Source organism: Trachurus japonicus, chromosome 18, assembly GCF_045865225.1.
Source record: "Trachurus japonicus isolate A0001 chromosome 18, Traja_1.0".
Taxonomy (NCBI): Eukaryota; Metazoa; Chordata; class Actinopteri; order Carangiformes; family Carangidae; genus Trachurus; species Trachurus japonicus.
Window position 1 is genome coordinate 15,430,220 of NC_140924.1, and position 24,028 is coordinate 15,454,247.

The following is a 24,028-nucleotide window of genomic DNA, read 5'->3' on the forward strand; positions in this document are numbered from 1 at the left end:
TCAAAACAAACTGAACAAAATTGATATAGCTATGTCCTAAAATTGTTCAGTGGTGTTGCTTTTAATGTTAAATTAATAAATTGTTTTTTTGGGGGGGACTAGGCCTACTATTGAACTGGGCTTACACAGTCTCATAGTCTCCTGATGCCTTCATTACCCACAATTCAACATGGCTGCAGTACTGGCAGATCTACTTAGAGTGTTTTATGTAAGCACCTCCAGCCCGACGTCTCACGCAGCAGCAGGTGAGAGGAGTGGCCTCCAGAGGCCTGATCAACTCACCTTTAACCTGTGTTGTGTTGTAGGTAACGTCAGTACTGCACACACACACACACACACACACACACACACACACACACAAACACCTTACAACAGATTTCACCATAGGATTCAAGTGTATTTGTATATTTACACTACAGTAAATAGAAAAATATGTTTGCGTTACTTTACTTTTCTGATTAAACACAAGGGTTTTAAATTATATTCTGACCTAAAGATGATCTTAAATGAACCACATTTAGAATATAGCTACTATACATTAAGGGTATGTAGATTTTCTTTATTATCATGCATTATATTGTGGTTTTCCCCTGTTGATAATAATCCAGTGTTTATGTTACAGTGTTTTTTGTAAACCTTCCATTTCCTGTAATTGTCATTTTGAAGACTCTGCCCTCTGCTGGTAAAAACATAAAACTGTTTTTTTTTTTTACAGTCTGTCTTAGAGGGATTTAAAATGAATTTAAATGTCATCTTGTTTACAAAAACTTGTGCTTGTGACGTGAGTTTCAGAAACATTGGTATCTTTGTGGCCTGGTGGTCAACGACGACGACTTCATCACCACCACCACCACAACTTCCCTCATTTAAATCCAACTGGGTAAAGATTAAAGAATCAAAACAAGGGGATAACCAGCAAACCAGGCGGTGATCTGATTATGAGATCAGAGAAAAGGAAAATTCTTCATTTTATTATTTATAGATCACTTAGATATATCTAGATCAAAATGAAGCGTCATACACAGATAGTGATTATCAGTTTTCTCATAACAGGACATTTAAAGTGTCACCAACGTTCACACTCGACTTCCTCTGATTGGAGGGATCAAAAAAAAAAGATGCACTTTAAAACAAACTCAAATCACACAAAGCTTGGGCATTGACAGCCATCAAATCACAGAACGAGGAATAGTTTTGAATAAGGAATAAGAAGTGTGCTGCTTACACACTCGCCTGTTTGGCCGAGCCGCCCAGAAGCAGAAGTAAGAAGAGAGAAATTTATGGGATGGATGTGGGCTGCACGGTTTCACTTCTGCTTCTTCCTGTTGAGATGGAACAAGAGCTGCTGCTGCCGATGCTGCGAGTAGAAAGTCACCGAATGAGCAGCTGTGTCAGTATGTTTATATAATGAGGAAGGAGAGTGGATCTCTACGGGTGAGTGGTTCCCCTGCTTTTCAGAAAATTACCTTTACATTTGTGATATTTGTAACCAGGAAATTCAGGTACTTTGTTGAAGTTTCCAGCTTTAAAGTTTCACTCTTATTCATAAGTTATGTTTAGATGATGTATATCACTTGTTTAAAGGTCACAGATTGATTATCTTTGAACTATTTAAACCAAAATGTGTTGTTTTGTTTTTTTCGTGGGTGAACAAAACCCTGGTAGCCAGTTACTAAGTATAACTCCATCCATAACAACAACACAAATTGTTTAATAGTTGAATCAACAGACTGGACAAAGAAAGTTTAGACACTAAAAGCTTCACAAAGTTATCGATCGTGGAAGAATTGTAGTTTTTTTTTGTTGTTGTTTTTTTTTTACATTTTACAGGTGTTTTTCATTATGTCGTCCACTCTCTGTGGTTTTTGTTGTGTGCTTTACGCGAACAAGAAAAAAAAAACATGTGGTTTCCTGCAGGTCGTCTATGTCAGTGTAAATAGTTTATGCGCCATTAAAGCTCCACTGAAGACACGTTTATCCTTTTTCTTTGGAGTTAAGGCTGAAAACAGACGGAAATAACACCAATAAAAGATCTACTACCACCAACTACCAACCTTTATAATGTTACCACTCATATGAAAGGTCTGTTTGTGAGTCACCATGGCAGATTGTGGTCCAAGAGACCTCCTGTAGCAGGAACTGCCACAGACGTGGTTTTAAATTGCCTACTTTTGTTAGACGCTTATGTCTGTAGGCTATCTGTCTTTGTCAGTGGACAGACCGGAGACACAAATCAAGAAACATTACAGGTGTGTAGCTGAGATCAAAATGAAGGCTGGGTTTGAGGATGGGTGTGGCTTCATGCATCAGTAGGCTTATACTTCAGATTGCCAACATGTTGTTGTGCCCAATGCATGACGGTCTCTGATTTACTTCCTGAAATCCACAGACCAAACACAGAGCTATACGAGAACATTTTAGGAGGACATGGATTTTACGTTAAGGCCCCATGCTGTGCACTTTTCTCTGGGTTTATTTACCTGCTGATATCCCTAACAAGATGTATCACTGGTTTTGAGTACCTGTGATCTGCTTAATATCGTTTATATTGCCCCTTTCTGTTGCCTCTTTCTGGAGTTCTAGCAGGCACTGGTCATTTGGCCAATCAGAAGAGAGAATGAGAACCTCTCCTCTGATTGGCTCACTGTTTTTGAGTGGCATGTGGTCGGGCCAATCACAGGCAAGTAACTGAAACCTAAGCTGCATTATAAAAATTGAAAAAAAAACCCAACTGGTCACGGTGGGCGGAGTTACCTTGTGTGTGACATCACAGAAAGGAGGAAGTGCTATCCGCTCGTCTTAAAGAGAATGTTCCTACAAATGGGCGGTGTGTGTTTCTCCGTTTATGACCAGTTTGATGCATGGGGCAGTATATACGTGGCCCAGAGACCTCCCCAAGCACAAAAAAATAACCAAAATCACATTTTTCATGCCATGGGGCCTTTAACTTGATGACAAGATTGGATAACAGTCCATGATATACATCATTATATCTATAATATTAAAGCAGAAGTAAGTGATATATTTGTGTTAATATAAGTCTTAAATAGTTATATCTTCCGACAGCAATCACTTACATAGAGTGTTTGGACTGAAACACGGGTCTGTCAGTCACTCTGCTCTGCTCTGAGCCCAGGAGAAAACTTTTCTCGTATCCTACAGTTTTTATCCAATGAGGAGAGAGAACGCCATGCAGGGCTGTGTGTACAGCCAAGGAACGCCGTGAATGTGGTGACGTAGGGACGAGGACTGTTATGGTGCGTTCAAGGAAACTCGTATTTTTCCGACCGTGAAGTGGTACCAGTTCGATCTGGTACGAGTTCACGGGTCTGAAGTTACGAGTGGCCGTTATAGTGACTTTCACCGGTAAAACAGGTCGGAAAAACACGAGTGGGTTGCCTGGAACGCTACAAAGTCGTAAGTTGTGACTTGAAGCTGTAATTTACGATTTCAAAAGCCTGCCTGGAACGCAGCATTAGCGAAAACGACCGGACCACTTACTTCTGCTTTAATAATATATATATATATATATATATATAATATATTATAAGATATTATAAAGCAAAACTATTAATTCATTGAAAAATACTCAGAATCTTTATTAATTCAAGATTGTCATCATTGTTGGTATCATTGTTGGTATCTACACGTTACATTTCTTATGCTTAAGCAACATTTAATTAAAAAAGCACAAGTTTGTAATTAAATGTAATATTTGTCCATGATAAAAATAAATATCAGGTGGAAAAAAATACAACAATTGAAAGTCAACATCACGATGTGTTTGCGTTGAGGTTCGCCATATAATCTTAATGACTTCAAGTTGTGTCTGCCGCCCCCTGGTGGCAAAAAAAAAATCAGGTCACATGAAAATATCAAGTAAAAATTAAAAATGATTTTTAATGAACTGATATTACAATGAATACGCTCTTCCTCCAGTGAATATGGCACTCTGCAGTTATCAAACTCCGACATTGATCGGAGAATCCGACCTCGGGAGCTGGAAGGTGATTGGCTCTGGGGGGTTTGGTCAAATCTTCAAAGCAAGGCATCAAAAGTTATGCTGCGATGTGGCCGTGAAGCTCCTTCACCACGACGACGGGTGAGTATAGTCACAGTATATCGCAAAGCAAAAGTCTGTTTTATGCAATTAGAAGACAAGGTAATGACCTTACAGCACAAACCGATACACCAATGCAGGAGCAGTTCGTCTTTGCTGCGTGAGGTCGACATGATGCGTCGAGGAAGCAACCCCCACGTCATTCAGGTCCTCGGGGTCTTCCAGGGTCGACTGCCCAACGCTGGACCAACAACACAACTGGGTCTGGTCATGGAGTTCATGGAGAGAGGCTCACTGGCCTCCGTACAGGTAACCTTCATGGTTGATCCAACACTTTGGTCCAATTACTATTGGATGGATTGGCATGAGCCTTTGGTCTGACCTTTAAAAATGAATCCTGTTGATTTTAGCACTTTAACACTGACTTTTATTGATGTTTATTTATTTATTTTACCTTTATTTTACCAGGCAAATTGCTTGAGATAAAAAAATCTCTTTTATTATATACATATAAGTCAAAAATTGCACTTACCCGATGAAAAGATCCCACATCTGCTCAATGCAGATGCTCCACCATCATCACATGAAAGTACAGACATAAAATAACATCTATAAATTACACATATATAAATCAATGCTTATAATTATTAAAACTGGCCTATGAATTCGATCCATTATCAATCGGCTTCCGAATAAATTGTTATAGGAAAAAACAGTTTGTGATAAGGTAAATGAGACAGATCCAGTTTATTTGGTACTGAAACAAATTGAATGAAGTCATCAAAACAAAACCTATACTTCTACTTGTATCAATTTTCTTTGCTAAATCTCAAACACAGAAGATTTCATAGGCCTACCTCCATATTTTTAAACTTTCTCCTAACAGGAGACCTTACATGGAGCTCCACCATGGCCACTGGTCTTCAGACTGGCTCACCAAGTGGCTCTGGGTATAAACTTCCTCCACACCCTTACTCCTCCCCTTCTCCACCTGGACCTGAAGCCCAGCAACGTGCTGCTGGACTTCCACCTCATTGCAAAGGTGAGGCGTCCAAGAAAACACTCAAATTCTCAAATACAGTCTTCCGATGAAACAACATTCGGCCTTTCCTCTTTATTAAATTTTCGTCTTTGTCCTCGCTTATTTCTCCAGCTTACAGATTTTGGCCTTGCTAAGTTGTACTACAGCGTCTCCAGAGTTTCCAAGAAGACCAGCGAGGATGAAGCAGGGACGATCAGCTACATGCCTCCGGAGGCTTTTGACATATCGTACAACCCTTCGAAAGCCTCAGACATCTACAGGTACAAGAGCATTTTGAGGGGCTTCAGTAATTAACTGTAAAAACCTGAGGAAAATACAAATAAGATTTATAGCATAGTACATTTTGTACACCAAAAACACTTGTTAAACACAGGTACAGCTTTGGCAGCAGTAAGGGAAACTGGTTCAAAACATTTAACGTCAACAATCAAACTTCCCATTGATGGCGACTTCCTCACTGGACAAACATTAAATACTTATCTCTGCTTGCTACATGTTCAGTTAATATATAAGCTGTTTTAGTTCATGTGATTGTTACAGCACATGTTGTGACCCTGGCATGCAAACCTTTGTAATCTCTCTCTTTCAGCTATGGTATACTCTTGTGGTCCATCATCACAGGGAAGCAACCGTATGCAAGTAAGCGACTGTTACCGTAGGTCTCACTAAACTGCCGCTTTGTCACTTCCACTGTCTTGCACTTTTGTTTTTCTTAACCGAGTCATGTGTTATTTTTTGCACAATGACGCATGATTCAAGACCAGCAGGACTTCACATGTGCGATCGCGCCTTCTGTTTCTTTTCTTGGCATCTCAACTGTTGTCTATTAGTTTTGATTTTAGCAGCATCTCAGCTCTGCAGAAGATAAAATACCCCAAATAAACTGAGTCCAATTAGCCCCACCTTGAGCCGGCATCACCTTCACCAATAATAATTTGATAATTAATTAATTAATTAAGCAAATGACCAAACATTTAGCTCCATTTTTATCTATTGCAGAGTGTAGAAGCAAGTATTTTCTGATACCACCACCAGGGGGCACCCAAGTTAAGAATTGTTTTTTGATAAACATACAGCAAGCTAAATCCAATGTTCATATAAAGATGTTGATTAATGCAGCATTAAAGGGACAACGAGGAGTTTTGGAAAGCAAAGTGTTTCCTACTAGATTTACCATGAGCCTCCGCGCGCACGGTGAAATTCTTGGACCGGCGTAAGACGGCCGTCTTGTCAAGAATGTTTTCATTTATGAAGAATTAAAGTCAGAGGTTCGAAGACGATCAGCTACCGTCGTAGTTCTGACCATAAACGGCGATTCCGCGGCGTTATTCCCCTGACCCGCCGGGCAGCGTCCGCGAAACCGACAGTAAGGAAACGCTGGTCGGCTCGCCCAGCACTTCCACCATTAATTAAAATAACAAAATAACGATAGAGACAAAACGATATATTGATCGAAAATGGAGCCATTAACAAGTGTGGGTAGCGTAGATTCATCCACATTAACGTGGGACTTTTTTATAACCAAATACAAACTCCTCGTTGTCCCTTTAAACAAATATTTTGGCTACATTTTCAAAAAGGACATTATCAAACCTCCAACATCTCTTTGAATCCCTCCTCGACTGTAGATGCGATGTCCAGCATCGTGCGGTTTCGTATCCCTCAAGGAGACCGTCCATCGCTGGAAGACGTCAGGAGTCTGGCTCCAGGACGAGCGGGGTTGACAGAACTGATGGAGCTCATGATTAAATGCTGGGAGGCACGACCGTCTGACAGGCCCAGCGCCAGTGGTACGAAAACCTCCTCATCTACCACGAATGCCAACTTTTGCTGTCAAGACATTTGTCATATTTGATTTTTAGAGATTTCTAAAAGGATGCCGATAACAATTTATGAATTATATTAAACTTTTGTCATGCTGTCATTTTTCCAATTTGTCCTACTTGGTGCTAAAAAAGTACATAAGTAGGCTACTGCTGGTTTGAAATTCAACAGATACAGTTCAAAAATCTTTATCTTTTTGGCAGAGTGCGCCACAGTTACAGAAGATCTGTACAAAATGCACAAACATGCAATCAACGATGCCGTCCATCAAGTGCTGAAAAGGCTGGTGAGTATGAAATCTCTGCAAAACAACATGACACGACTCTCGAGAAGTTGAAAGATTTTGACATGACACACCAAAAAAACTATTTTTATTGTGAACTTACGCCACTGCCTGATTCACTGTTCCTCTTTCCAGGATGAACGGGAAGAAGAAAGGATGACAGAGCAAATGTATGGGATTCAAGTCACTCAGGCTGCAGGTCTGCTTTGATATTAAACCTTAACGCTTTTAATGACTTTTCATCATGCTTGTTTGCTTTCTTAAACACCTGGATAGCATAAACATATGTAGTTGACTTAGTTTAGCTTAGCTTGGTATAGCTTTTCTACAGGTTTCAATGCTTCTAATGAGTATAATAATAGGAAAGTTGGCCATGATTTTTTCCATGTTTCATTTTCTTTTCTTTTTTATTTGCAGGGGATCCTGGAGTGGAAGGAGTGAATAATTGTGATAATGTGCCGACAGGACGTCCACCAGTTCAGGTGAGGTTAAAAGAATTACATATTACAGATTATATACATAGAGAGGACAAAGCTGTTTTTTTTTTACTAAACCAAAGACAAACATTAACTGACTCACTACGTCGTCTGTGGGATTTTTTTTCTTCTTCGACACAAATTGGTCAATACCGTGGTGTTTCTGTACATGCAGAGGCTGCATGTCTTTTTTTTTTTTTTTTGCTGCCTTGGGGAAAATGTGACACGCAACACTTCCTGTTTTAACTGGGGAATTTTTGATAAAAATGTTCAAAAAAAGTTGTTAGCTTGGATAAAGGCCAGTATAATATTGACACAGACTCAATATACAGTAAGTACATGTAGTGCATATTTTGTCCAAAATTACATATGAAACCTATTAAAAAATTGAACTTAAATTTTGTATGTTGGTACATGGAGGCTAGGATTATGGCTAGTCCATAAAAACATGTATTTGTGTATGTTAATGGACATATCCGTCCCTAAATCTGTCAATAAATCTTGATAAGCCCTATTGTAAGAAGAATAAGAAGACTTAAGGCCTGATTAAAACACATTAGGAGAATCAGCTATCAGGCCAATAAATATCATCTCAACTCACCAGTTTGTTATGTCTTTTAATCTCCTTCATCTCAAAGTTAGGTCAGTGGGTTTCATACCAGCTCTGCCACTGCACAACTAACAGACACAACTCTTACTTCTTGTTGCAGGAAATGGCTGGTGGTTTGGCCGCCCACCAAAGAGACAAAGCATCGAAAGCCAAAGGTAAAAGGGAAGTTGGGTGTTAAAGCTATTACCCAGAAACCTCGGCACATGTTCCAGTCAAAGTGATAAAAAAAAAAAGTCATGCAGTGCAGCTTGTGTGTTGACATACGTGTACGTATCCTTTCAGTTCCATCTACACCTCAACATGAAAGCGAGTGCCACCTCGACCAGGTCCACCCATCGAGATCCTATGATAAAATGAAAGTGTCCTCTGTTTATCCCATCGCCTCATCACCTTCACCACCGCCACAACCTTCTCCTCCTCCTCCTGCGACTCCTCAGAGGTCACCTCAAAGCAGAGCAGACAGTCCGAAGGCGGCTTTGAGACGAGACCTCTCACAGTCACAGTACCAGGTGGGCTTTATATGTTGTTCATCCAAATTGTATCTTCTCAAAAAATCCACATTCAGTGTCATGTTATTCTGCAAAAAGAATTTCTCATGTAAACTTTTAAAGAATATACATATATAGAAATGCTTATAATGGGAAGTTAAAGCAGAAGTAAGCAATATTTTTGTGTTAATATAAGTCTTAAATAGTTATATCTTCCGACAGCAATCACTTACATAGAGTGTTTGGACTGAAACACGGGTCTCTCAGTCACTCTGCTCTGCTCTGAGCCGAGGAGAAAACATTTATCGTATCCTACAGTTTTTATCCAATGAGGAGAGAGAACGGCATGCAGGGCTGCGTGTGCAGCCAAGGGATGCGCGTGAATGTGGTGACGTAGGGACGAGGACTGTTATGGTGCGTTCACGGCAACTCGTAACTCGTGTTTTTCCGACTAGTACGAGTTCACGGGTCTGAAGTTACGAGTGGCCGTTACAGTGACTTTCACAGGCAAAACAGGTCGGAAAAACACGAGTGGGTTGCCTGGAACGCTACAAAGTCGTAAGTTGTGACTTGAAGCTGTAATTTACGGTTTCAAAAGCCTGCCTGGAACGCAGCATTAGCCAAAACGACCGGATCGCTTACTTCTGCTTTAATTAGGTTAATTATTTAAATAAGAAATTGGCTGAAAAGGGAACAAAACTCTCAGACAATGAAAAGGCTTAGACTGTGAAACAAGTGAAACCAAAGCCAGGCTTGAAAAAAACATCCAATCAGAGGTTTAGATGTAAACAATAGGGTGCTAGAAATTCACATCTTCAATTCTGGTCAGTGGTCACATCGTCCTCTCTGTTCCTGAGGTACAATGTCTAATTGTGGCCAGAAATGCGTGCTTGCCATGACTTTTGACCTTTGGCCTTTGGCCGCAACAAAACGTCTCTGAACTCTTTTTTTTTTTTTTTCATTTTTTATCATTGCATCTGCAGCGTCAGTTTTCCAGTCCCACCCCCCCACGTCAGGTTCACATACACCTCAGCAACGTCGTTGGGTTTCAGAGCGGCAACAACAACACCATGCACATCTACGACTCGGACCGCTCAGAGAGGAGACGACACCCCACAGCGCCCTCTCGTGTAAACCTCCCACCGCCACATCCGGGAAGCTAAAGGGATGAGACGGGAGGAGCTGGACGAGTTCATGTGGAGCGGTTTTTTTTTTTAATTCTCCAGCTTACTTTTTACAGTTCTCTATCATTTGTTCTCTATAATAATAATTGGTTTTATCCTGTTGTGCATGACAGGAGAAGCTCCCCGTGTGAAGGCTTTAATCTTTTCTGTGTTTGCTTTAAATCTGAGCAGGAATCAGATTAGCCGACTTTTGAAATTACTATATCTTTTATCCGTTTTTATTTATTCTGCTTTTAATGTTTGAATTTTTTTTTTTGACAATCTCACACCTCCCTTTCTGCCCTGTCAGCAGTATAAAAACAAGCCAAGCCTGATCATATGGTTTTAATTTTCCACCAATGTGCCACAGTGCCAGTTCACCATCGGGTGCCAAAAATCACAGTAACAACAGATTGAGTCTTAGTTAAAACAGGTCGATATATGTTGTTGTTTTTGTTTTTGTTTTTTTGTAGCCAGAGTGAAATTCCAAACTCTTCAATATGTTCAATAATTTCCTGATGCTGGATATTTACTGTATCTTTGAATCGGATTCTCAAAATATGTGTATATTTATATGTATATATGCTGTGTGTGTATTTTTTTTTTTTAACTTGCATTAATTATGTTTATTTTCATTTTTACTAAGTCCCAAAGCAGCAACAGTGTTCAAACCCTTGACATTTTTTTATACACTTTTGTACACTTCATAATGATTTTTTTTTTTAATACAATAGACCAAATGAAGCTGCCAATGATGCCACCTTGAAAACATGGCATGTTGAATTAGAAGCATGATGTAGCTTCTATGAAGTTTCCATTATATAATCAAAGGCTTTATATTTAAGCATGTATTGTCCGTTTATGACAGAGAAATACACAACATCACAAAACTAATCTTTTACGTTAAGTGCAAATAAAATGTAAACATTAAGAAGCAGCTGATTGTAATAGAGTGTTATATTGTGCTGATGACTTAATAAATGGAACATTTCTACTCAAGTGTTTTTTGATTGAATTCAAAGCGTCACTTCAAAAACCTGTTTTAAAATCACATCTTCACTTGTTCATTTAGTTTTAATTTTTGAAATGATGTAAATGAATGAGCTTTGTTTTCGGTAAATCATTTGTAAAGCAAAACTAATGTGAGACTCTTGCCTATTTTCATCATAAATTGAAATTAATTAATTGCATGAAAATAACATATATAGTAGTCTGCACATAGTTCATAGTATTGCAAATGATGGGTTCAGAGGGCATAATATATAGATACATGTATATATAAATTTTTTTTCATATGAAGTAGACCTTCAGCGCCTGTAGGTGGCGCTCCTGTGTTTCTGTACAGCTGCTGTGTTCACCACTGACATCTACTCACATCTTCTATTTCAAATCACCACTGAAAAAGTGTTGCCACTAAAAATGACAATTAACCATTTTCAGTTCTACAAACGAATAATATATATTTTTAACAACTGGACAGGATAAATTGGTATTTCTTTTTTGTAATTTTATGAAATTATCACTGACTGGACTGTTGTTGTCTGTGTGAATTGCAATTTATTTTAGTCTTGTTTCATCCTTTTCGAGGGGCCCTGTGTACCTCTGTTAAGAAAATAAAAGCACATCCTAATTGATATTTTATGCGATCAGATGTTGATTTAGATATCAACATCAGTTACATGGTGTTTTTCTAGCTTTGGAGCACAGAGGTGTCACATTCTTCTGCACTTCGGACATGCATCTCTAAAGTGCTAACACGAGCCTCTGCTGTGCACTGGGGCGTTGAGACTGATCAGTTGTGACGGTCCGGTGTTAACTCAGCAGGCTCCTGGCACCAGAACCTTTCCCTTCACTGCCAGGCCTCCATCTGCCATCAGATCCACTGCGGTAGCGATGCACGATCGCTGTGTGTCGGCGGGAACGACAAACTCATACAAGATCATATGTATAGTTTAACGGTTTTGCAAAAAACCCCCAAAAATTTTAATGATTGAAATGTATTTTCATATGATAGCCTACTAGTGCAGAACTGCATATGTGGAAAGTATCAGTGATTGTACTGTATATCGACACTGTGTTATATCCTAAATATGCCTTTTGGGGCTCTCAGCAGGGACACCCACTATTTACAGATCAGCCATCTGTCCACATAAAGTGATTTATAGAGTGTATGTGAAGTATAGCAGAGGTGGTTTGGGCCATAATAGTGTCAGCATTTACCAAGGTCATGTGGTAAGCATGCCAGATCACTAAATTTCAAGCTGTTATGTTAATGGAGCATCCCTTAATTTTCTTAAAATGCATAAAGTATAGGACACATGTTATTAATAGTTTAATAGAATAGGTTTTGGAAACTTAATGGAGTTGGTTTGCCAAAACTACAGATCTTAAGGGAGAAATGTAACAAAAAATAAAAATGGGAATGACACTATCCACAATATAAGCTAGTTTCCCTCCATTTCCAGCCTTTGGGCTAAACTAAGCTAGGCTGCTATCATCTGAGAGTAGCATCATTCCCCATGAGAACTCAAGAGTGTAGATATATTGACAGATAGATCGCTAAGAGGCAGAGAATAGGCACAATCATTTTCTTTATTACCACAATCCTTTACTTTGTAGTTGTTGTTTCATGCATTAAAGGAAAATCACAAACCTAACGACAGGCCAACACCTGGTGTAAGCAAGCGTAGACGACACACTACGGTAACAGACAACAGACAATAAGCCATAAAAGTGCAATGGAAATTTAAATTACATTCAGTGTTGTTTGGAGCAAAGTGAATCCACCCATTCATTTGATACACCGAACAAAATCAGTGAGTACTATCCACTGGTGCTTCTTCCTTATGTGAAAGGCATTAGAGTAACACTTGTTACCAAACCAATCTTTATTTTATATCCTTACCCCTGGACACGACAGGATAATCAACCCTCTTCCTACCTCAACCCACCCTACAAAGGGAACACCAGAAAACCAGAGAAGGTGGAGTACTTCCACCCTCCCATCAGGTTCCCCCTCTCCAGTTTGAGGTAAGCCTTGTCCCCTCTCTCCATGATCACCAGCCCGGCATTGGTGGCAGCTTCCCTGGTCACGTCCTGGTCACCTGCGAAGGCCGAGATCACCGGCCAGCCATTGAGAGCCAAACTCACCTGGGAAAAAGATATTTAGTATTTAACCATTATAGTGATACCAAAAAACAAACAAACCCAAAACAAAACAAACATTATATCCTTATGGTGTTGTTCTTACTTGTATCGTCTGTCGGTTGTAAACTTTGACCACGTGAAAGCTGAAACTGTAAACTCCCTTTCTGGGGGCCACAAAGATACTTCTTGCTGGGTCAAAATGGCTGCCAACGTTTACTAAAATCTGGGAAGAAGAGGAAAGGAAAGAATACATTTATGGCACAACATGACCCCCAAGAAAACATCCCAACAGTCCCGAGAAATTTGTGATGTCTGACGAGCCATGACTGCTTCTATTGCACTCCTTAGTTACGAGGTTTTTCTTTCACAGATACTAGACGTTGCATTCGTTGGTTATGTAACCTCATATTTGGTGTTGTGCCAAACTTTTCACAAAGACAAATTAAATGCCTTACGTGATGATAGTGGTTGGGTGAGAAGAGTCTAATTTGTTGTTGGCTAAGGTGCAATCAACCGTCTGTGTGAACAGTGTGATCGGTGACTGGGGATTTGGCAACGACTGGCTGTGTTTGTTGATCAGTCCACTAAAGACTAAAATTTCTCAACTGCTTGATTCAATACCATGCAACTTGTAACAGGCATTCACAGACTTTTCATTCAGTGGAACCAACAAGGCAGAATTTGGAGATCTTGTGAAACATTTCTTCATCTTCATCTTCATGGTGGACTGATGTAGAGTAGAGTTAGCTACAGACGTTCAAGGTTCTAGATGACGAATGCTAATGACTTTGGTGAACCATGCCCTTCATCTTGGGGTTTACTTTGCAGATTTTTCATCAAGCTGCTTCATTGGGTCAAGAATTTGTAAAGCGTTTTGGTTACGCTACCTTCAAAGTAACATTGCATGAGATTTCGGCCATTAGTAAATGTTGCAATGCTAACTTGTTCAACAAGAAAAGCTTCTAGAAAGTAGCTTAGAAGCGGAAATCAGAGAAATGCACACATCCTGGGCCCTAAAACAAGCCGGCAGGACTACTGTAACTTTATGATGTCGCAACTCAACAAGCCCCGCCCACCTGGACCCACCTGGTCAAAGTAGATGGTCATGGTGCGGTTGCTCATCTCCGAGGGTTCGTGGTTGGTGTTACGGATGGCTGAAAACGCCACCCTTCCGGTTCCTGACCTCACCGACATGCCCAGAGCGTTACCCGATGGCTCGGCGGACGGGGTGGAGTCGCACACCACCAGACATTTTCCCTCCAGCACGATCGGTTCTGTGTCATTCTGGCAACTGACCCCTGAGGGCCCCCAGTGCAGGACAAGCAGCAGTCCAATGAAAAACGCCAAGCGGGGAGTGAGGTATGGTGATGAGAGAGGAGGTGGACAAGGCATAGCTCCAAATGAGGACGGGCTCTGTGTGCTTTTGGCCTTCGCTGGTGTTTTATCTCCCAAAGCAGTGACAATATGGCCACTACAAGTCCTCGGCGAGTATCTATCTTCTTGGAGCACGCCTGACTATAGCAACACCATCATCATTTTACCTTAAACCGAGGGATTCCTGCGTCTCAAGGGACCTTTATAATCCTTAACTGACACACACCGAGCGGTTGTGGAGTCTCTGAAGACGAAAAATCAGTTGCCACCAAGAAAGTGGCTTCCCATAACAACAGGAAGTCCTTACATGCACAGTATAGATGGAGGTTGTCCAGTCCTCACACCTCAGCGTGAGCAGCCATCAGTCGGCCGGATGCTGACGCGGAATCCAAACCGGTGTGGAGGCTTGGCCTGTTTAAATCAAATCACAGGATACAGTTTTGCATGAAAACATTTGCAAAAGAAATGTGCAAATTTTCCCCTGAAAAAATATTGAAATAGCTGAAGCAAAAATACCTTTAATAGTCTTTTTTGAACTTATGCATTTCAGAGAACTGTTGCAAAGGAGAATGCTAAAATTACAGGAAAATTGAATCCAGTACAATCTACAGGCAGGTTTATCATTCACAGTACATTTGTCTTGCCTCTTTGGGAAAAATTTCAATCAAGAAGACTACTAGAGCATGTAAGAACTATGAGTAAAACCTGCTTCTGTTACACTATGTGTATTTCTTTTTAATGTATGTATTGGGTGCCTTTGATTCAAATGTATCTCTGTAGCAGAAAAGATAAATACACACTGTGCTGTATTATCAAATAGTGAGGTGTCTGTGGCTGATTTTGTTCAATTTAATGTCCTTTTCTTGAAAAACACTCATGTACTTAGACTGAAGCTCACACTGCCTTACCTTCGCTCTCTCTCTCTCTGTGATTTCATAACTAAAACTGTCAAATCAACCAACAACCAACGGTGCAAACTGTTGCACAAGCCCTCATGATAAAAAAAAACATTCCCCTCGTTAAGCAAGACAGAACAATAAGTGTGAAAATGAAGAAAAAAGAAGTTGAAGTTGAAGATGAACTTAAAGTCAAAGAAGAAGTGATGAGGTAATGGTTTGGCCAGGAAGAGGCCCGAGCGCTGCCAGCTGGACTCAGGAGGGGGAACATTGGACTATAACAATCCCACCACTGAGAGGCCATCTGTGGGTAAACACTCCCACACTCTCTCCCCATCACCTTTCCAATTTAATCCGTCTGCATTTGCATTCCTTTACACAAACATGATCACACGCTATTAATACACACACCCTGCAACACACTACCTCCAACACTGCTTGAGCGGCACTTGTCAATATTGACTCTGAAATATGAGCAGCTTATTTTAACAAAACGAAAACATTGCCCTAAAATTAAAGCTATTTTCTTATGCAATGTTGAAGTATTAGATAAATCCCTACAGTTGGCACCATAGCAATACACAGACTTCACAACAACACAACAACACAACAACAACACTTGCAAATCGCATAAAGTTACGTTAAAGGAAAAACACCCACCTCTCACTTACAGCAATGCATAGACAGCAGCTTGCTTCAGTAAAGTGGGAGCATCCCAAAAGTCCTGTTCCCCTGTTACCTTCAGCTTTATCTCTGTTCCCCTGCCTCCTGTTTCCCCTCCATCCCTCTCTCTCACTCCTGCTCCCTCCCTCCCTCTCTTTCTCTCTCTCGTTTCTCTAACTATCTCTCTGATCCAGGAAACCCCTGCGTTCAAGCAGACGTTTAATTACATCACAAGCGTCGCAGGCCTTCTGCTCTCACGACTCCTCGACCCCCCACCGTACCCATTTCCCCTCTCTCCCCATCCACTCTTTCACCTCCAGTATCACACATCAGATGGCAGAACCGAGAGGCTCCATCACACACCGTTATAATGTCCTTTCTGTGGGGGAAACATCTGGCAATTCTCTGTGAGTTAAGGGCTAATGAAAGCCAACATTATAAATAAATATTACTGTAATTTTATTTGCATCAAAATCCTCAATTTTTCTCCTGATGCTTAAGGTTCGGCAAACAAAACTCCTCACACGCAAAGACATTTGAGATGGATAATTTTTAAACACTGAACCCTTCTCTTATTAGATTTACCTGAAACAGTGAATATGTTTGGAAAGATAGGAACGGTCACTTGCACTTTATTTTCTGTGTTATCAAGATAATGAGGTCAAATATAAAGCTGGCGATCGTCTGCATAACCTCGGAGGTGCCCAAAGGAACGATGGAAGCAATCTCTTAAAGGTTAGTAGGACAGATATGGTTCCTGTAAGTGGCAGTGAGATCAAAGCAAGGTGTGCTTGCTTTTCATAGTTTCAATTGAATGTCCTATAGGATGACACCAACAATACAAAGTGTTCTAGGACTGATATGCTGCAGGGGAGGATGTGCAAACATGATTATACATTTGTCTGCAGTGGATCAACGTCCTATAAGGTTTGGGTGAGGCTCTGGCATTGTTCAACAAAAATGAATTGACAATCTGCCAAAGCAACGATGATATAATCAGCGTTACACAACATGGTTTTGTTACACAACTAAAAGTTGGACGTGCAGGGAAGCTCTTTAAATGGACACGACAAATGTTGGCTGAATGATTGCAATCAATGAATTTGGTTTGTCTCGTTGGAGGGGATTCAGAAGCAGTCACTACTGGCCTATTGTTGGCTGTTTTATTGTGTTTGTATGCCAGAAGTTACCTGATGTCAATCTGAAGAGTTTTAGCCGCGAACTGCGAGCTGTTTTTATGTAAAACCGCTGATGCACGTTCCCATCGGGGGCAGTTTTTCGGCAATCAGTCTCTGCATTTGCCTCGAAAACAACTCTGTCTCATAAGGTTCTGTTATTGTGTGGTTGTGTGGTTAATGTGCAGGTCACAACTTGTCCACCAGAGTGTTTTGGAGTTATTGGATTATGTATTATTTGATGAGTTTGATGAGGGAAACCAAGAAAAAATAGCTTGCACCAACAATTAAAGGTAACGAACCTACTCCTAAAACTATAGGGATTATGGCAATGGGTCAATTTGCCAAAATGTTGAACTATCCCTTTAAATAAAATGTAAAAATAAATGTAATACAGATACATTTTTCACTATTTCACAGTTTCTTTTAATTATTTCTTCTAAAAAAACAAAACAAAACGTATACATCGATTCAAGTTCCACAATTCCTTCAACAACATTTTGTATTTCTGTTTCCATACACACGAATCAGGTATCAGTATGTAAAACCTTTTATGGATGATAAAGCAAACAACCCATAGAAATAACAGCTAATAGGTAAGTAAGTAAAGTAGAGTTATTAAAAACAGAAACAAGTTGCAGGTGATTGTTGTTCAAACACTGTTACAGCACAGTAAGAGGAATAATTCAAACCAAAATAGGTTAAAAAATGTTCTTGAATAAGAACAAAGTCTCTGATGTAAACATCAGTTATATCATATCTTCCAATACACATTATAGATCGGATTCAATGTTTAGTGACCTGACATCTCCCTCCATGGGACAGACAACCAGCGGGGCGCTGTTCTTCCCGTTTTCATGGAGACAGGGGTTAAAGTACGGGTACATCGGCTCGGTGAAGGTGCATCCGCTGTACGTGTAAATGTGAGCGTTGGTCCCGGCGTCGTAGAAGGACACCGATCCTTCCTCGTAGTCCAAGAAGACGCCCACTCTGTCGGGGGTTTGCTGGAGGTGAAGGGCGATGGAGGGGGAGGTGCAGGCGTTCAGACTCCCCGCTTTACGCCTGCAGATCGCCCAGTAGCCGCTGTCGGGACGCACGGTGATGGCCCCCTTTCTGTTAACGGACTCTTTGGCCACGCCCAGATCCCAGTCTGTTTTACCTCCGACCTGAAACACACAGCGTACAAAACACTATATTAGAACGATTTTGACATAATAATAAAAATGTTTACAAATTTGTCCAATAAGAAGATCTAAAAAGTGACGTTTTTAACCCATCTGTGGGCCTGACCAAGCCGCTCAAACTAACTGTAACTGTGTTTTTCATGCGTATAAGCTCGTACCTGAACCACCCAGTAGCGTCTGCCAGATATGAAGCTTTGTTTCCCCAGCACGCAGACGCAGGACTCGAACCTCTGAGGGTTGTTTGGGACTGAGCACTTGTTCTTCTGGCAGCTCACCTGTGGATCATCATCATCATCCTCATTATTATCATCATCTTATATCCATCACAGTAGGCGTATAAGGTGTTATTCTTCACTATTTAGCTTCATCTTCGATCCTTGATTCACAATCAAAACTTGACTTGCTCTGTTCATGGTATTATAATGAGATATTCTAAGGATGTCTTTCTTTCTTTCTTTCTTTCTTTCTTTCTTTCTTTCTTTCTTTCTTTCTTTCTTTCTTTCTTTCTTTCTTTCTTTCTTTCTTTCTTTCTTTCTTTCATTTTGAGTCAGTCTTTTGTTTATACCTTCTTTCCATCCGAGGACAGGGCGAGCCAGCCTGAAGCAGTGTTAGGATCTAGAGTCACATCCACTGTAGAGATAAAGAAGGAAAACTGTGATTGGAATACTAAACACAGGAACTAATTAAAGTTAAATAAAGTTATTGAAATAAAAAAAAAGACTTTTTGAATCTTACATACCTGCATATTGCTTCATATTGTTTGCCTCTGCAAGAAAAGAAGAAGAAGAATAAAATGTTATTTTCATGAATTTGGGTTTATGAAATCTTAAACTTTCTGTCTTTTTCTTCCAGAGGGTCACTGACCTTCTGCAGACAGTTTGTTAATGACTTCCTGACAGACGTCCATCAGCTTGTTGACGGTTCTCCTCACCGTCCCCATGCAGTTATTGGAGTGGACGGCCACGTCAGACCACTCTCTGGTGGGCGGGAGTTTACTGAGAGACTGGAAACCCTTAAAAAAACCCAAAGAGGGACACGTTAGTTTCAGTTCCTGACGAGCTGATGCAGTGATGGAGATGCTGAAACGCTGAGCAAGATCTGACATCTGACCTGCAGGAGGTGCAGAGGATTCTGGGTGAGCTCCAGATGCTGCAGCTCGCTGCTCCTGGTCTGCAGCTCGGTGGTCTCCTGCTCCAGCTGCTCCAGCAGCTCCTCGGCCCTCCTCTCCGCCGCCGCCTGCCTCTCCTCCAGCTCCCGGACCAGCCCGGCCCGGTGCGTCTGGATGGCCGACACCAGCGAGGCGCAGACCTCAGAGCTGCTCTGGATCTCTCTCTCTGCGACTTTCTGATGATGGGAACAATTAAACTTCATTTATTTCATTTCATTTATTTGTTTATTTGTAACGGGACTCTGCGTATTCATGAACATCCAAAATGTAAATACACCAGATTTAGCTCTAGCCCAGACGAGGAACTTGTAAATCAACGGCGAAACACGTCGACGTAATGAACCAGCTCTTTCCCAGCATGCATCTGTGATCCATCGCATTGCATTGAACTTACTTTGCTCAGATCCACTGAAGTTTTGATCTCGTCCATTTTCATCAGCCTGGCCTGGATCATCTGTTGGATGTTGGCCTTCGTCACTTTCACAGAAGACTGCAAAAGGTCAGAAATAAAACGGCACAGATTGAAAATAACGCAAAAAAACCCCCCAAACCATCCAGCATGCATATATCTAAGAGTAATTGACTTAAAAGGAGATTGAGGCTGAAGCTCAGAGGTGACAGAGCATTTGCCGCTGCTGCACCCAAGCTCTGGAATGAGCTGCCTTTGAATCTTAGACAGGCCTCCTTGCTTCCTGTTTTTAAATCTCTTTTAAAAACGCATTTTTACTCCCCTGCTTTTAACTCACCTTAATTTTATTTTTTTTTATCTGTCATTCCCTAAAAGCACTTGCAGTGAGCTGGTCTGTTCCTTTTAGAGATGGGATTTATGGCTCTTTGAGGGGAGCCGGATCTTGGTGAGCCGTTCCTTTCAAAGAGCCGTTCAAAAAACTGGCTCATTTGACTGATTTTTTAAAATATTTATTAAGTTTTAAGAAGCCTGGTGGTAACTAATTTTATCTTGGAAATAATGGGGTGAGATTTGGAACAAAATAATACAAAATTAGATATCCCACTAATATCCGAGTTTGCACGCCACTTACGTAGCCAATGGAGCAGCTTCAATTGACTGTTATGAACACACAGAGATGTTAAAAAAAAAAAAAAGAACCGTTCCCAGCTGTGACTCGGTTCCCATCGTTCATGTTAACGAGCCGTTCAATAGAATCGGTTCGTTCGTGAACGTCACAACACTAGTTCCTTACAACACTAGTTCCTTTACTCTGCCCTTGCCTTGTTTCCCTGCCTTTTCCTTGCTAGTTTTTAAAGTGACTTTATGTTTATGTGTTCATGTCTTTTACCTTAATCTTTTTATGTCTCAATGTAAAGCACTTTGGCTTCCCCTGTGTTTTTTTAAATGTGCTATATATATAAATAAAGTTGATTGATTGATTGATTGAGGATTTAACCTCCTCCTCACCTTGACCTTCTTGCTGGCCTGGTTCATGGGGACGACACTGTGGCTCTTGTGGCTCCGCTCCACGCACCTCGAACACACCGGCATCTGGTCTTTCTTGCAGAACATGGTCAGCGGCTGGTTGTGGTTCCTGCAGAGGTGACTGGCGGGGAAGGTGGCCGGGTCCGTCAGCCGGTGCCTCTGCAGCGCCGGGTCCCTCAGGTGCGGCGCGAGGTGGATGTCGCAGTAGGACACCTGACAGACCAGGCACGACTTGACCGACGGCGCCTTGTTGCCGTTGCAGACGTCGCAGGGAACTCCGTCGCCGTCGGGGAGCTGGACGGCCGGAGGGTCCACGGCATCGACATCCTCCTCGTTAGGGGTCGACAGAGGCCTTTAGGTGTGGATGGAGTTATGTTAAATTTCTATTTAAATCAAAAAATGTCACTTGTTTTGCAAAAAAAAAAGAAATGCATACTCTTATTTTGGAAAGATGATTTCCCTCCAACTCTTAAGATTTTTACAGATCAGATTTCAGCTTTTTTACCCTTAGAAAAATTAACTTTGGAAAAACATAAGTGTGGTCATATTTTTCAAGAATTTTGGTTTCCATTACTTTTAGGTTTGGAGGAATTTTCTAAAGGGGACATATGATTGGTTGAGCCCTGAATCGGTGCCCTAGAGCAAGGTAGACCTTAATATTAAATATATGTATCTCTGTAAAATCTATGTGTATGTTTGACTATGTGGATGTACATATGTGTAGCGAGCACGCTTATGTGTATGTTTGTGCAGGTAAGCACATATATGTGCAAATACCCACTAATGTTAGTGAAGACAGATTGCTGCTTTTTCACGTATTTTTTATTGATTTAGATTTTTTTGTTTTTGTTTGCTTGTTTTGTTTGTATTTTGTTTCTTTGTTTGTCTTGGGGGGGTTGAACAAAAAAAGAAGAAAGAAAGAAACTGTAATTGATATTGTTTCAGGATGGATATTTTTGTTGTTGTATCCTTTTTGTTAATTTATTGGAAATAAAAACATATATATATATAAAAAAAAAACAAAAAAAAAAAGATGTTGAAGACAAACCTTTTAAAGAATTCAATGACGTCAGCAAATCCTCGGTTGATCCTGAGGTCTGGCCGTTTCCTGAAAGTCTCTTTGCACAGCGGACACTCCGACTGGTCCTTCGTGTCCCAGAAGCCCTCGATGCAGTCCAGGCAGAAGTTGTGTCCGCATGGGATGGAGACGGGGTCGGTGTAGACGTCCAGACAGATGCAGCAGCGAAACTGCTCCTCCAACACCACAGAGGTCATGTTTCGCACTGTGAAGAAAATAACACATGAACATCTGAGCGAAATTCCTCACACACCGAAACTTGTTTGATTGATTGGTTGTTAATGTCAGATCAAATCTGACATAACAAAAATAACCAACTCTGCGCTTATACAAACATAGTTTACATATCAGGCTTCCTGCCAAAGCTCATGACCCGTATATACAGGCCTGACTGGAGTCGGACCAGTTTGCATTGGGACACATTGTTCCCTGTCCTATAAACAAAAGGTGTGATTGTTCAACACCAGCAAGTGTAAAAAAACGAGGTCACTGTCAAATGCTTTTATGTTCATGTTAAAGGTTTTAGAAAATTGCATTTAGACTTTTTTGACTTGCAAACTTTGGAAACTGTTTTGACTAATGAAAATTCAGAGTTAATCACATTATTGCATTTTGATCTTCACAATTTAATTCAAATTCTAATATTGTTTTACCATCCTTGGCTTCTAGCAAGTGAGTGCCTGAAGCAAGCTTTTTTTTTGTCCGTCTGTAATATATACATATATTTTTTTGTTACACTTGAGACTGATTTTCAAAATAAAATCAAATATGATTTTTCTATTTTGATGTAATGTGGTCTCAGAATGGCCATATTTTCATGTGACAATTTAATTTATATCTAAATTGCACACCCTCTGATAAACATGTAAATTACCACTGTATTGTAAATGGAATTGACATTTTCATCAATTACATTAGCATTTTAAGATAATCTCTTGTGGGCTTCCATAATTGATAATTTGTTTATTTATTTGTCACTGTGCATCATACATATTAAAGAGTTTTTTTTTCTTTTGCATAAGACAAAATAAAATGTGGATGCCAGAATTTGAAAACAAAAATTTACAATAATAACATATTCTTACAACTTAAAGTGAAATAGCCATTTTTCTGTTTTTACCAGCATTGCCTTAACTCATTTACATCATACATCAACAAAAAGTTGAAGCTGCAGAAAGAAGATTAAAGTTTGTGCAGCAGGAGTCTTATATGAACAATGTCCTACCTGTTTGTGTCGACATGTTGACTGTCCTGATCATCAGTGAATGTCAGTGAATGAACCTAAATGCTTATATGTTCGTCAGTCTCATTGCTCCTCCCAGTCTACCAAATCAGCCCGGCCGGTTTTTCCAGTTCTCGGCCGGAGCCAGCTGCCTGAAGTGAAGTGTTTGACATCTGTGGTGCAACGACACATTCCTGTATGACAGGTAGTTCCTCGTATTTTGACGCCCAACTGGGTCATTTCGTTTGTCAGGAAAACAGAACCTATCTTACACAGTATAGCTAAACCACCAGGGTTGTGATGTTTTAGCCAAAGGAGATAACTGTAGTGTTACCACCAGAGAGGCAGGAAAGATTAAACAAAGGTTTTATAATAATTGAACAGGTACTTGTGCTTTAAAGTAAATAAAACATTTAGAAACATAAAAGGTTAATTAAATGAATTCAGTCATTCTCATGTACAGTGCAACATTTCACAAAGTGCCAGTAAAGTCTTAAGTTTTGATTTCAGCGAAGCGGCACTTGGCTGCTGGTTTGACTGTGCATACCTCTGTGACCAGGCGACGACAGCTGGATGCTGCTACGGGTTTATGAAGTGTTGACACAACTTGAACCAACATGATGCATACTTATAAAAATAACAAAGAAAAAACGAGAAGAAGTAAAAAAATGACACTATTTATTATATGGAGCCGCTGTGGTGTAGGTAATGATCTTGTTTTCATTAAGTAATCAGGAATG

The 24,028-nt window shown here is 40.4% G+C and overlaps 3 protein-coding genes across 3 annotated transcripts; 1 reads left to right on the forward strand and 2 right to left on the reverse strand.

Annotated features, from left to right (window-relative positions):
- Positions 1 to 1,240: 1,240 nt before the first annotated feature.
- ripk3 (receptor-interacting serine-threonine kinase 3) lies at positions 1,241 to 10,897 on the forward strand. Its single transcript, XM_085759796.1, has 13 exons — positions 1,241 to 1,434; positions 3,940 to 4,102; positions 4,201 to 4,369; positions 4,947 to 5,102; positions 5,214 to 5,362; positions 5,692 to 5,741; positions 6,731 to 6,892; positions 7,130 to 7,212; positions 7,345 to 7,408; positions 7,627 to 7,691; positions 8,396 to 8,450; positions 8,578 to 8,804; positions 9,767 to 10,897. Exons 2-13 carry the CDS (start codon positions 3,945 to 3,947, stop codon positions 9,944 to 9,946), a joined length of 1,518 nt encoding a protein of 505 aa, XP_085615922.1. The 5' UTR covers positions 1,241 to 1,434; positions 3,940 to 3,944; the 3' UTR covers positions 9,947 to 10,897.
- A 1,635-nt stretch (positions 10,898 to 12,532) lies between these two features.
- Positions 12,533 to 16,172, reverse strand: LOC146968932 (cerebellin-1). Its single transcript, XM_085759616.1, has 4 exons — positions 16,024 to 16,172; positions 14,180 to 14,878; positions 13,197 to 13,316; positions 12,533 to 13,096 (listed from the first exon to the last, which is right to left on the reverse strand). The coding sequence occupies exons 2-4, from the start codon at positions 14,483 to 14,485 to the stop codon at positions 12,899 to 12,901; spliced, it is 624 nt and encodes a 207-aa protein (XP_085615742.1). The 5' UTR covers positions 14,486 to 14,878; positions 16,024 to 16,172; the 3' UTR covers positions 12,533 to 12,898.
- A 1,492-nt stretch (positions 16,173 to 17,664) lies between these two features.
- On the reverse strand, positions 17,665 to 23,324 carry LOC146968933 (E3 ubiquitin-protein ligase TRIM39-like). Its single transcript, XM_085806294.1, has 10 exons — positions 23,292 to 23,324; positions 22,037 to 22,271; positions 20,971 to 21,340; positions 19,948 to 20,043; positions 19,496 to 19,729; positions 19,250 to 19,397; positions 19,125 to 19,151; positions 18,951 to 19,015; positions 18,544 to 18,660; positions 17,665 to 18,367 (listed from the first exon to the last, which is right to left on the reverse strand). The coding sequence occupies exons 1-10, from the start codon at positions 23,305 to 23,307 to the stop codon at positions 17,975 to 17,977; spliced, it is 1,701 nt and encodes a 566-aa protein (XP_085662420.1). The 5' UTR covers positions 23,308 to 23,324; the 3' UTR covers positions 17,665 to 17,974.
- Positions 23,325 to 24,028: the final 704 nt, after the last annotated feature.